A 15,247-nucleotide genomic window follows, 5' to 3' on the forward strand; every position below is an offset into this window, starting at 1 on the left:
TATCTTTTTTAAGGAAAACATTGCAGGATTTTTCTCGTCTGGTTTGCTCTGCCTGAACTCTGTTGACTCTCAAAAATAATTTTTAAAATCGCTCTATATCGCTGCAGAAGTACCGACCCAGTGTTTGCAATATGAGCATGCAAAGAAGATCAAACACCCTTAACAAAAAAGGTAAAACAGCAATGTAAGATGATTTTGAAGTTGAGGGAGAAAATGAGATGGGAGTTTTTCGAAGTTTTTCGAAAAAAAAACAAAAAACAAAAAACAAAAAAAAAAAACAGTTCAGGCAGAGCAAGTCAAGACGAGCATTTGAGGTTAAAAAGTATATAAATTGTAATAAAAAGAAGAAAAAAAACGATCATTTGGCTAGATAAGACCCTTCTTCCTCAGCTGGGATCGTTTACAACCACATTTGGGATCGTTTGAAGCCGCATTTTGGAAGTTTAAACTTGGGCGCCATAGAAGTCCACTATATGGAGAAAAGTACTGACCCTGTGTTTGAAAAGTGAACATGCAAAGAAGATCAAACACCCCTAACAAAAAAAAAAGGTAAAACAGCAATGTAAGGCAATTTTGAAGTTGAGGGAGAAAATAAGATAGGAGTTTTTCAAAGTTTTTCGAAAAAAAACAAAACAAAACAACAAAACGGTCAAGCAGAGCAAGTCAAGACGAGCATTTGAGGTTAAAAAGTATATAAATTGTAAAAAAAAACAAAACAAAAAAACGATAATTTGGCTAGATAAGACCCTTCTTCCTCAGCTGGGATCGTTTACAACCACATCTGGGATCGCTTGAAGCCGCATTTTGGAAGTTTAAACTTGGGGCACCATAGAAGTCCACTATATGGAGAAAAGTGCTGACCCTGTGTTTGAAAAGTGAACATGCAAAGAAGATCAAACACCCCTAACAAAAAAAGGTAAAACAGCAATGTAAGGCGATTTTGAAGTTGAGGGAGAAAATAAGATGGGAGTTTTTCGAGAAAAAAAAAAAAAAAAAAAAGTTCAGGCAGAGCAAGTCAAGACGAGCATTTGAGGTTAAAAAGTATATAAATTGTAATAATAATAATAAAAAAAAAGATAATTTGGCCAGATAAGACCTTTCTTCCTCAGCTGGGATCATTTACAACCACATTTGGGATCGTTTGAAGCCGCATTTTGGAAGTTTAAACTTGGAGCACCATAGAAGTCCACTATATGGAGAAAAGTACTGACCCTGTGTTTGAAAAGTGAACATGCAAAGAAGATCAAACACCCCTAATAAAAAAAGGTAAAACAGCAATGTAAGGCGATTTTGAAGTTGAGGGAGAAAATGAGATGGGAGTTTTTTGACATACCCTAACTGTCTTGAACTGGAAAAAGATTCAGGCAGAGCAGGACAAGACGAGTGTCTAAGGTTAAAAAGTATATTAAAAAAATACCGATTGTTTGACTAGATAAGACCCTTCTTTCACAGCTGGGATCGTTTACAACCACATTTGGGATCGTTTGAAGCCGCATTTAAACTGCATTTTGGAAGTTTAAACTCGAGGCACCATAGAAGTCCACTATATGGAGAAAAATCCTGAAATATTTTCCTTACAAAAATGAAGACTGAAGAAAGAAAGACTTGAACATCTTGGATGACAAGGGGTGAGTACATTATCTGTAAACTTTTGTTCTGAAAGTGAACTTCTCCTTTAATTAATTTTAAATTTAAACAAGACAGTATTTAAAAAATATATTATTTTTTATTTATTTATTTTGTGAATATTATCCTAAAAACACATGCTAAATAGAGATGCTAAATGCAAAAATATTTACACACCGGTGCCAGTCCAGGGCACTCGTACACAGTGAAATCTCCCACTTCATTCTCCTCATCTGATGTGGCCCCAGACTCTGAGACTTTAGGTTCTGCTTTATGTCTGTGTTAAAACAACAACAACCTATATTAACACCTGTAACAGATATAATATAGAACACTTCCTTCTATAAAACTATAAATTTAGTAAATAAATATTTTTCACAGTGCAATGGCTGCTTCAACTTCTTTATCATGATGTCCTAAACTTCGCACAAGTTTAGGTAGTCAGCATTAAATGCTGTTGATAGAGCTTAACATTTTTTGAAAGCAGTTTTCTTAGCATGATTCATATCAAGTGTGATGCATGTACATGAAAGTGGAAGAAAATAAGGAAGGAAATGAGTAAGAAACATTATATGTATTTTTACATTCATGTTCTTAATCACCATTCCTATAAAGTGGGTTATGATAAAAATGCAACAGGAAATCACCAGGACAGAGAACTGAAAAGAGACAATTAAGCTAAAATGACTAAAATAATCAAGAGATGTGTTGTGCTTACTTCTCCATTGAGAGCATTTGTTGTTTCTGATGCTGGTAGTGATACATCTGAGCACTGTGAGCCAGGGTTTTATCCCCAGACTAAAACATGAAAAGACATGGTCATAATCTCTTAAACATGATAAGAAGAAATGCTAAAGTGTTTATTGTATTTTTGGATATATGCACTTACTGAGGTATGATTATGATTGGGTCCCACAGCATGAAACGCAGGGTAATCAACCTTCTCAGCTAGATGTGTGTCTCTCTGTAACCTGTTAATAAATAAATCAATACATAAATATGACCCTAGACAACAAAACCAGTCATAAGTAGCACAGGTAGCAACAGCCAACAATACACTGTATGGGTCAAAATGACCAATTTTCCTTTTATGCCAAAAAAAAGAGCATGTTCCATGAAGATATTTTGTAAATTTCCTACCATAAATATATGAAAACATAAGTTTTGATTAGTAATATGCATTGCTAAGAACTTGATTTGGACAACTTTTTCTCAATATTTTGTATTTTTTTGCACCCTCAGATTTCAAATTTTCAAATAGTTGTATCTCAGCCAAATATCCTAACAAACCATACATCAATGGAAATTTTATATATTCATAATGTATAAATCTGCCAACCAAAAGTTTGCAATAGAAAACAATAAGATTTAAACTGAAACGTACATAGTTTTAAAGAAATACACAGCTAATTTCCTAAAAAATCCTTAAATTGAAGGTGCACTGCACTTAAAATCGCAAAGAAAAATTACAAAAATAATTTTATAATAAACTTTTTTAAAAACTGCACTGAAAACGACAAAGGATAAAAAATTAGTTATTTGTATATTCAATTAATATTTATTTTTCTTATTTAAAAGGCTACAATTTAAAACAGAATTAAAATTAAGATCTGGCTTTTCTTGTCCTTTTTCGTAAAACAGTTAAATACCACAACAATAATTTCTACTTCTTCTAAGGGTTTTGCATTGATGTGCAGTTTTTTGTGAGAGTGAAAAAGGAAGTTTATTAAAAACACATTATGGTGGCATGATAATGGTTTGAGCTAATAATACAAACTGACTAACTGTATTACTAACCAATAAAAAAAAAAGATTCAAATTACCTGATCCAGCATACAGCAGCGATGATGAGAGCCATGGATCCCACAATAATGCATAAAGAGATCATCACTGCTCCCAGTGATACAAACACACAATTATAAAAGAGAGAAACAGAGACAGACAAGAAAAACTATGAGAAGGACAGTCATAAACAGAACATTTTGGAAAACATTTCAGCATTTCTCTCCATATATGGACTTCTATGGTGCCCCCGAGTTTGAACTTTCAAAATGCAGTTTAAATGCAGCTTCAAAGGGCTCTAAATGATCCCACCCGATGAAGAAGGGTCTTATCTAGCGAAACGATTGGTTATTTTCTAAAAACATTTACAACTTATATACTTTTTAATCTCAAACGCTCGTCTTACCGAGCTAGACAAGAAGGTTAAAAAGTATATAAATTGTCATTTTTTTTTAGAAAATAACCCATTTTTTTGCTAGTTAAGACCCTTCTTTCCTCGGCTGTGATCGTTTAGAGCCCTCTGAAGCTGCATTTTGAAGTTCAAACTCGGGGGCACCATAAAAGTCCATTATATGGAGAGAAATCCTGAAATGTTTTACTCAAAAAACAATTTCCTTACGACTGAAGAAAGAAAGACATGAACATCTTGGATGACAAGGCGGTGAGTGCATTATCTGTACATTTTTGTTTTTCAAAGTGAACTACTCCTTTAATATGTAAGGACAAGCCAATAATAAAAGTGCAAAATATCATGTGATGGGCCTGCTGTTAAAATGCCATCTTTGTCAGGGATGTAGGCCAGCCAAACCACAATAAATCTAGTAAAACGGCATCAAAATAGCTATATTTCTGTGGAAACTTGTTCAAAGTATGCTAAAATGATTAAACAAATAACAACATAAAAACACACTGATCACAATTAGGCTATAAATAAAATCAACCTAGTCACACATACAGACTAGTAGGCTGTCTCTGGAAGAGTGGGGGGAGATGATCATCGGCCCATGGCGGTCGGATGAGTTTGTGACTGGATGGGGAGATTTAGGGGGTTGAAATGTCGGTGTCGATGGGCTGCTAGTTGTGGGTTCGTGCAAACTCTTCTGTTTCGATTCTGACTGGGACTGCGGAGGAGACTGTGAACGAGAGTCTAGAGAAGACATGAAGAGACAAAATAAGAATGAAGATTTTTCAAATTCAATATGACTCAGCTTTAATGTTTGTTAATGCTTAATAAGAAACAAGTGGATTTTATTCAACAAATATAATGTAGGACTGTTATTTTTCTACATTGTCGTTTGAAGTATTTTTCCACTGTTAACTAACCTGCTAGGCTTCTGCTATCCAAATGTACCGTTATTTTTCACACTGGCAAAGCACGCTTCATTCAAACTGAATCTTCACACATAGCAAAGAGCGAGCGAAGTGTAAAGTTTAGAAGGGCTTGCTATGAATCATGACCACTGTAACCGCTGCACTACCTCACTAACCATAACCACACAGATTTTAAAAGCAGATAGTTCAAACCTGGCTGTTTGACTTCTGATATTTGCTGCTTGATAATGATGGAGGACAAAAGATCGATTTCTTCATCAATGTCAGGACGAGAGGCTGTGGAAATACCTGTGGAAATAAAGATAGAATGTGATATGGTAAAAGTATCAAAAGACATGGTTCTGAAATTGAACAGGCACAAATTTTAGGTATCATTTAAAAAAAAAAAAAAAAACTTCCTGTACTTTACATCAGATTAGTGTATTAAGAGTATGTTATAAAACTTCGTAAATATTCATATATGGGCCATATATGAATTTGTCCAAAGTCAGAGTTGGAAATGTCTTGAAAAAGAAATGCAAATTGTATAATATCCAAGGTACACATTTCTAGTAATTGTGCAGTTAATTCTCATATTGTATTTTCAGACGGTTTTGGAATATTTGTCCTCTCCCCAACTTTGTATATTGGCCTATTAAGATTTTGCTCACATTTACATTGTAAATGTATATTTTTGCCATTTTATTAACATTTTTTCAGAGGTAAATCAATTACAATTTTTTTATATATTTTAAGTGTAATTTATGAGATTTGTTGTATTTTGTAACCAATTTTTCTTTGTAAAACACAAAAGTTGATCATACTGATTTCAAAACTAAGGATTCATTAGTTTGAATACACACTTAACCAACAACTATCATTGCATCTTAGTTGATAATTCAGTATACTTTTTTTTTTTTTTTTCAGTAGTGACAATTTTATCGGACAACACCCAAAAAAAACAAAGATCTCACTACTGAAACTTCACCGAATGTTTCAGTCATGACCATTACGGCAGAGACAATTTTAGATACTTTAAAGGGTGTTTTCACACCTTCCTAATCAGCGCATGATTAGATAGCACAGTTCTGAACAGTGGTACACATTTAAAAACTAAATGTTATGGAAAAGCATCCAAAAAAGTGTGCTTAATTGCAAAAAAAAAAAAAAAAAAAAAAAGCTTCCAGTAGTGACACACCTTAAAGTTAGACAGATTTTTCAGACTTTTGAACACATTTACCTCAAAATGATGGGGCCTATCTACTCACACCTTGTAGCTATGAGAAAGAGTGATACAAGAATATTTCCTGATCATAAATAAAGGGGTGTAGTTAAAATGAGTTTAAAAAAATATTACTAAAATATATTTACACTACCAGTCAAAAGTTTGGACACACTTCCTCATTCACTTTAATGGGGAAGTGTGTCCAAACTTTTGACTAGTAGTGTAAATATATTTTAGTAATATTTTAAATATTGTGGGCTTCAGTAGATATTAAAAGGATCCTAGTAAACATTTAAGAACTGAATATTAAATGCTTTTTGAATGTGTTTTTTGGTTGTGGGACAGCAGTTTGCACCAAATCTGTAGACTGGCCCATATATATATATATGAGAGCAGAAGAGTGATGACTGGGTTGTGTGTGTGTCCTGAGAGTGAGAGTGTGCCAGAGTGTTGTTTGTTTGACACGCTCTAAAGGGAAAACAAAGGCAGCACATGGTTTAATGGTACGCTTGGCCAGACAGTAAGCTGCATTCCAAGACTATGGAAGATCGTCCCTCTTGACAACCAGCCTGAGATTGTGTGTGTGTGGCCAATGAGAGGGGGTGTGTGATCACTCATTACCCCTTAAACTCCAGAACACAACACAAACTCCTAGAACATTCAATTCAATTCAATTAATTCATGCAATTTATGCCAATTTATGCTATACTTGGCTCAGCTGTTTTCAATATAATAATAATAATAAATGGTGTTTTTGAACAGCAAATCAGAATATTAGGATAATTTCTGAAGGATCACGTGACTGGAGTAATGATGCTAAAAATTCAGCTTTGAAATCACAGGAATAAATTACATTTTAAAACACATTCAAATAGAAAATAGTTATTTTAAATAGTAAAAATATTTCAGAATTTTACTGTATTTTGGATCGAATAAATCCAGGCTTGGTTAGCAGAAGAGACTTTTTTTTTTTTAAATCTTACTGTTCAAAAACTTTTGACTGGTAGTGTATATAGTCAAAAAAGTATTACATCTCCTAGCTTCTTTGTATTACCAACAAAATAATATATATAGACAAATAATCACTATATTGACCAGCCCTGGTTATGTTTGCTCTTCCTTTAAAAAACATTCTGGCCTGGTTTGAGACGTCGACAAATGTAGATAAAGATACAGTTAGAGATAAAGTTAACAGCCATGGCACTGTATGTGAGGTGTTGCATATGGTACAAAGCTTGCAATAGCTGCTAAAAAAGGTGACATTTCCATACAGCAACCTCATGTTGATTATCAACCTTGCACTTAGTATATATATTTTAAAAATTTCATCAGCACTAAACCATAAAGTGCTGACAGACCACAGCTACTAGAAAACAAAGTTTATTGTCATGACGGTTTGTGTTTAGTCTACAGAGGACTGGCCATCTGCCTCCTGGACCAAGACTGATGTGATATAACAGCACATATCGCTGTCTGAACACCCCCACACTCCACAGCAGGTGTCAAAGGAGGCGGGTCAAACCATCTGTACTTGTTTGGAGGGGACAAGTGGACCTGTAAGTCTGTGGTTTACACATACTGGGGGTGTTCACAAACAGTCCAGCCTGACTAAAACTGATGTATAAGCAACAGAATGAACAATTTAATGAAGCTTTGACTCAGATGTACAAAAGTGACGTCTCTTGCTGAAATATGTAGCGCATGAAAGATTTACATTATTTAAAAAAATTCACATCGTTTTATACACATACATATGGAGGCACCATTATTTCAATGACATGTTACTGTTTTTACCTCAACACAACTTGGAAAATAAAATACTGATACGATGACCACAGCTACTGAAAGAGCTTAGAGGTGGCGATAAGCATAGGCTTTAACAAAATGGCATACCGTCGATTTTTCCCCACAAGCAGTCTGAACCACCCCGGATATCGAGTGAAAACTGCGCTGAGAAACTCTTTCAGTGGCTGCGGCGTCATGACAAGCATCTGCATGTTTATGCATGTCTAGCGTTTCTGGTCTCTGCCGTTTGTAAGCTCTTTCAGTAGCTGTGGTCTACTAAAAGCCTTAAAGACATCAGGGCTTAAGTGGAGAGAACAAAGATGCGGGATTTTAGGACGTTTTTTTTATCCTCCTCTTCTTATTGCTATGAAAGCAGTGAAGACTTACATTGCTTCTCTTGTTGCCCTTCGACTGAAAATTACAACTAAAAGCTGCACAATGTGGCATTGTATCAGTATTTTATTTTCCAAGTTGTGTCATGGTAAAAATAGCTCACTGAGTGCAACCGCTTCACATAATTGAAATAATGGTGCCCCCCATAGTCCAAAATATGTATACAATTTTTTAAAGTAACAACAATTTTTCATTAGTTTTCTACTATATATTTCAGTAAGAGACATAATTTATAATATTAAGCCATACATGTCGTAATACCCAGGTTTCCTTTTAACCATTGTTATTCGAACTCTAATGAAATCATTTTGTTTTTAAAGATTATTGAAGTACATTTTACAGGAAGATACTATTTACTTCTAATTTAATGTTTAATACTCTTTTTTGTGTAATTGTGAAATTTACTAGCAAATTCTAAGTGAAAACTGTTTCTACACCAATTTAGTTTTTCAGAATGGCAATATTAAGACAAAATTGTGTTTTGATATTACAGACCATGTACTTGCAATTTAAATATAAAGTGAGCATATTAGCCAAAAAAATGCATGAATGCATACTTCAAAAATCCTCCTGAAAACATATCATCCTGGCGGTTCGCGGCATACTATAATTTGAGACACACTCTGACTCCTGACTTTTGTTAGTATATCATGTAGCTTTCTATAACTAGCCAGATACAGCAGCTCTGAAAGGCATCTGAAACCAACAGGCAGTATATAGGCTATTTTTGAAGTTTTGGACAAGATTATGCTGCCACCTAGTGGTGACTATTCGAACCCTTTCCAACAATGACTGTATGACTCAGATCTTTTTTTACATTGAGGACAACTGAGGGACTCGTATGCAACTATTACAGAAGCTTCAGACGCTCACTGATGCTTCAGAAGTAAACACAATGCATTAAGAGCCTGGGGGTGAAAACTTTTGGAACTTCTTGATGAGGATTAATGTTATTTATTTTGTCTTCTGGAAAACATGTAAGCTTCTTCTGTAGCTTCTGAAAGGCAGTACTCAATGTTAAAATATGATATTTAGGCAAAATAAGAAAAATATACACATTCAAAAGTTTACACCCCCGGCTCTTAATGCGTCGTTTTTCCATCGGAAGCATCAGTGTTTGTGTTTGAACCTTCTGTAATAGTTGCATATGAGTCTCTCAGTTGTCCTCAGTGTGAAAAGATGGATCTTAAAATCATACAGTCATTGTTGGAAAGGGTTCAAATACCTGACATCAATATCTCTGATTTCTGACTTCTGGTAGTATATCATGCAACTTTTTATAACCTCCCAGATACAACAGCTCTGACAGGCATCTGAAAACAATAGGCAGTATCTAGGCTATTTTTTAAGTTTTGAACACGATTATGTTGCCATCTAGTGGTGACTTTACGAAGTGTTTTTGACAAAATTGAGTGCTCAAATAAATAAAAAAATGTAGTGTTGACACACAAAAACAACTCGTATCTAGTTATTATACAGGACAGTTATTGTAAATGATTCACTGACATGCAAGTTAACACTAAAATAGTGCTACTGGACCGTCTGTTTCAGTCAATATCATAACTAACACAGTCATGTAAGAGTTCAAATCAGGCAGGTGTTTATCGACTGTCGTTCCTGTTCGCTGGTGTCTCTCTCTTTCCAATCAGTTCCGCCAAAATGCGTCTGCTGACCTACATAGACGGATGATGATTAGTTGCAGACACCACGGTTTAGCCGATGGCTGTTAAGTACCTTGTCAATGTGGCCCAAATTCAAGGGCAGGAAAAATCTGGATTTCCAATACATTCACTGGGATATAAAAATCCAAATGAATTTTATTGTTCTTTAAACCTCTAAAGCCCCCAGTGTTGTTAACTCATAACAATATTAAAGCAAAGAGACTCTGGACTGTTTGATCAGTAAACTCTTTAACAGCAGGTTCCACCTTGGTCTAACATTCACTATCGCTTTAATTGTGCTCTTGGAATCTTTAAGACATCTCTGCGAAGGATTTCAAAAGGCCAGAGGTGATGGTGTAAGAGCAAAATGCTCTAAAAATTAAGGTAAACTAATAAGGAGAACACAGAACAGGCTAACATTTAATTACTATATCTCTGTTAATCAATAACGATGTAAAATACACTGGTAAACACTAAAAACATTCATACGCTCTTGTTTTTGAAGATATTTTTGGAAAGTAAAAGATCTATTTATACTTGACTATTTATAACCTGACACATGAAAAGCTACACTGTTATGCTGCACGTTTATGGTTTTTACATGTCAAATTCTTTTGTGCATGACTTCTGTGGTAATGGCGACTTTTCAGCTTATGTACAGTTGAGGTCAAAAGTTACTGTTAATTATTTTACCAAAATAAGAGGGATCATACAAAATGCATGCTATTTTTTATTTAATACTGACCTGAATAAGATACTTCACGTAAAAGATGTTTACATGTAGTCCACAAGAGAAAATAATAAAAATGACCCTGTTTAAAAGTTTGCATACACTTGATTCTTATTACTGTTATTACCTGAATGATCCGCAGCTTTTTTGTTTTTTTTGTTTAGTGATAGTTGTTCATGAGTCCCTTGTTTGTCCTGAACAGTTAAAACTTTCTTCAGAAAAATCCCACAAATTGTTTGGTTTTCCAACATTTTTGTCTATTTGAACCCTTTCCAAACAGTGAATGTATAATTTTGAGATCCATCTTTTCACACTGAGGAGAACTGAGGGACTCATATACAACTATTACAGAAGGTCCAAATGCTCACTGATGCTCCAGAAGGAAACATGCTTCATTAAGAGCTGGGGGTGAAAACTTTTGAACCGAATGAAAATGTGTGCTACATTTTTCTTATTTTGGCAAAATATCATGTTGTTTTCCCATTGCGTACTGCCCTTCAGAAGCTACTGAAGATACTTACATGTTTCCCAGAAGACAAAATAAGTCAAATTTACCCTGAACTTTAAATTTCAAAAGTTTTTACCCCCAGCTCTTAATGTATTGTGTTTCCTTGTGAAGCATCAGTGAGTGTCTGAACCTTCTGTAATAGTTGCATATGAGTCCCTCAGTTGTCCTCAGTGTGAAAAGATGGATCTCAAAATCATACAGTCATTTTTGGAAAGGGTTTGAATACACTAAAATGTTGAAAAACCAAAGAATTTGTGGGATGTTTCTGAAGAACAGCAAGCAGTTTAACTGTTCAGGACAAACAAGGGACTCGTGAACAACTATCACTAAACAAAAAAACACAGCAGGTCAGTAGTACATAAAAAACAATGTGCATTTTGTATGATCCCTCTTATTTTGTTAAAATAATTAACATTTTGCAGATTCTGTAAACTTTTGACTTCAACTGTATGTCGCTAAAGATCACACTTTAAAAACAAAACTCTACCTATGATTGCAGTATTACAATAGATTTGAAAAAAGACTGCTGTTCTTTCAGCTAGAGCAGCACTCACATGGAATTACATTAGAGCCAAGGCAGCACACAGACATACGCGTGCACGCTTCTCATCCATCTGATTAAATTTAGTCATGAGCCTCTGCCACACGAGGAGAGAGAGAGAGATTAAGCATTATGCTCCGACAAAACCAATAGAAATGGTGAGAGAGGAGAGAACCAAGAGCAAAAGCACATGAGAGATTTTATTTGATGAGAGAATCTGCGGTCTGAACCATCAACATCATCTCCTCTTTCATGACGGCATTAGTCACAGGCAGAGGGTTCGAGGGTTAATGAATGCACAGCATTTGGCTTGAGAAAACGGCTGTGTGTCACATGGCTCACAGTTTGTTGATGCACCAAAGCAAAGGCCAGATTAGACAATAGGTGCTAAATAAATCGTGACACAGTCGCCAGAAGGTTGGTAGGGTGGGTGCGTGACTGTGAAAGGCTTCATACCGTGGTGGTGGTGATGGCGGGGGCTTGTCCTGTGAGCAACACAATGTCCTGCTTCGTCTTCCTCCAATGGGGAGAGGCAAGGGCCACAGTGGGAGGAGCCAGGCTTGCAGAAGTGCCGCCCCTTTCTGGCACAGTCGATGTGATCGGGACACTTGCTCGCTGAAAATATAGAAAAAACATGTTGAAAGAATAAAAAAAAATGTCTTAAGTAGCATGGGTATATTTGTTGCAATAGCCAAAAATACATTGTATGGCTCAAAATTTATGGCAAAAATCATTAAGATATTAAGTAAAGATCATGTTCCATGAAGATATTTTGTAGATTCCTACCGTAAATATATCAAAATGTAAATTTTGATTAGTAATATGCATTGCTAAGAACTTATTTTGGACAGCTTTAAAGGTGATTTTCTCAATATTTCAATTTTTTTGCACCCTCAGATTCTAGACTTTCAAATAGTTGTATCTCGGCCAAATATCGTCCTATCCTAACAACTTTGCCCTGAAGCAAGTCACATGTCATGTGTTTGAATATTAATGTGTCTTAAAATCATGCAGTAGTGGAGCAGGTGTTAATGGCAGGTGAAGTAAATGTTGTTCATTAAAAGTCATAATTTCCTCTGAAGGCACACCAGCATTTAGTCACCTGTGATGTTTTTTTAATGGTGGTGTTTTTTCCACAGGTAGAGAATATCATGTCCCTTTAAAAATTCATAATGATGTTCATTTGTCCCTCCAAATTATGACAAAGATTCAGGAAAAAAAAATACACAGTGAGGAAAAAAGTGGAAAATTTATATCACTAAACGTTATATAAAATACTTGCATTGTATGTATAGAACAAAAACAAGTCTCTTTAAAATGAAAAGAAAGCCGTTTACATCTGTTGTTTACCGAACAACAGAAATAATACTGATTAAAATGTATACTTTCTTTTTTCAACTTTATTACTTTTATTTAACAATTAAAGAGACATTTTATATAATTTTTAAAAAAATCCATATTTTTTATTTTAACTTCTATTTAACAAAGAATCCTGAATTAACATTTTATTTACTAAAATATAAATCAGCACAACCATTTTCATTAAATTTCATATTAATAAATTAAAAATCAAATTTTAAAATATAATAATATAGAAAAACTGTTGTTTTAAATAGTACAAATATTTCACAAAATTACTGTTTTTACTTCATTTTTGATCAAATAAATTATAAATATAAATCAGCACAACCATTTTCATTACATTTCATATTAATAAATTAAAAATCTAATTTTAAAATACAATAATATAGAAAAACTGTTATTTTAAATAGTACAAATATTTCACAATATTACTGTTTTTACTTCATTTTTGATCAAATAAATTCAGGCTTGGTGAACACAAGAAACACAAAAAAATAAAAAATAAAAAGACTAGTATACACTACCAGCCAGGATTTTTACTCACTCATCAAGCCTGCATTTATTTGATCCAAAGTCTGGCAAAAACGGTAAAATTTTGAAATATTTTTACTATTTAAAATAACTCTTTTCTATTTGAACATATTTTAAAATGTAATTTATTCCTGAGGTTTCAAAGCTCAGTTTTTAGTCATTACTCTAATCACATGATCCTTTAGAAATCATTCTAATATTCTGATTTGCTGCTCAAAAAACATCTACTATTATTCTTATGTTGACAACAGAGAGAACTTTTTCAGGTTTCTTTAATAAATAGAAAATGTATCTGAGATAGTAAACTTTTATAACATTATAAATGTCTTTATCATCACGTTTGATCAATTTAAAGCATCTTTAATAAAAATTTTTTTTTATAATTTCAAATAAATAAAGTTACTTTATATTGTACAAATAACTCAAAAATGTACTGTTTTTACAGTACTTTAGTTCAAACAAATGATGGCTTACTGTTTTTTACTGTTTAAAAACTTTTGACTGTTAGTGTATATCCATATATTTATTTTTAACTTTAGCCAAACCTGAAAACTTTCGCATCACACATACAAGGACAAAACCTAAGAACGTGACGTAAAAGCATCCCGCAGATGCTGTCGATAGAGCTCAACTTGTATTAAACCTTAAAATTCCTTGAACCTTTGAAAACATTCAATGGTAACTTTAACTGAAGTACCGAATGACATCAATGCTATTGAATTCATTCTGCCTCATATCCTTGACTGACTCTCAATCGCTCGAGAGACTCTAAAGTCAGTCATCGGTACAAACACGCTTGAATGACTCAAATCGGTCCACAGACGCAATCATAATCTCAGCTCCTTCTCTTCAATGGTAATTTTTTATAATATGATCTCCTATTCTCCATAAATCCCTCAATTTTCTGTCTAATTCACCCTATGGGGGTGCAGAAGGAAACTGGGTCAGCAGCAGGTGTGTGTGCGCCGTGGCGGTGTTTGGGGATTTCATTGTGGATCAGAGTAATTTTAGTATCGTTCATATACTATTAGTTAGATTTTAATTTTTGCTTTTATTTTAATATTACTTTAAGTTTTGGTAATTATGTTGTGTTTTTGACATATTTATTTGTTCTTGTAATTTTTTTTAAGTTATTTTAGTATTTCAACTAAAATAAGAAATGTCGTATCAGTTTTTTTATATATATAATTTGTAGGGCTGTCAAACGATTAATCACGATTAATCGCATCCGAAATAAAAGTTTATGTTTACATACTAAATGTGTGTTTACTGTGTATATTTATTATGTATATATAAATACACACACATACATGTGTAGATTAAAAAAAATATATATGTATGAATAGATATACTTGAATTTAATTTAGATTATATATAGAATTATAAATATTTTATATATAAATCTAAAATATTTAGCTTTAATAAACATGTATGTGTGTGTATTTACATATACATAATATATACACACACATATAGTATTTAATCATAAACTTTTATTTTGGATGCGATTAATCGGGATTAATTGTTTGACAGCCCTAATAATTTGTTTAGTTTATTAACATTTGTTTTTTTTATGATTATGTGATAGCTTTAGTCTTTAAAATAAAATAAAAACAAAAGAAAAAAGAAAAACTATACTTGATGGCAATTTGGCGATAAAATAAAACAAAACAAACCAATGAAATACAATAAAATCTACTTCATTGGGAATTTGGCAATAAAAAATAAAATAAAATAAAATAAAATAAAATAAAATCTACTTCCCTGGGAATTTGGCAATAAAATTAAAATT

General features: G+C 33.5%; 1 protein-coding gene across 1 annotated transcript in view; it reads right to left on the bottom strand.

Annotated features, from left to right (window-relative positions):
• LOC141292931 (neural proliferation differentiation and control protein 1-like) overlaps window positions 1–15,247 on the bottom strand; it is a 33,786-nt gene that overhangs the window by 1,842 nt on the left and 16,697 nt on the right. Inside the window, exons 2-8 of the mRNA XM_073824980.1 lie at window positions 12,019–12,177; window positions 4,933–5,028; window positions 4,364–4,555; window positions 3,450–3,516; window positions 2,516–2,597; window positions 2,345–2,424; window positions 1,804–1,903 (exon numbers count right to left, since the gene is read on the bottom strand). Coding sequence (XP_073681081.1) covers window positions 1,804–1,903; window positions 2,345–2,424; window positions 2,516–2,597; window positions 3,450–3,516; window positions 4,364–4,555; window positions 4,933–5,028; window positions 12,019–12,177 — 776 coding nt within the window. The remainder of the gene's footprint in view (window positions 1–1,803; window positions 1,904–2,344; window positions 2,425–2,515; window positions 2,598–3,449; window positions 3,517–4,363; window positions 4,556–4,932; window positions 5,029–12,018; window positions 12,178–15,247) is intronic.

This window comes from Garra rufa, chromosome 19 (assembly GCF_049309525.1).
Source record: "Garra rufa chromosome 19, GarRuf1.0, whole genome shotgun sequence".
NCBI lineage: Eukaryota > Metazoa > Chordata > Actinopteri > Cypriniformes > Cyprinidae > Garra > Garra rufa.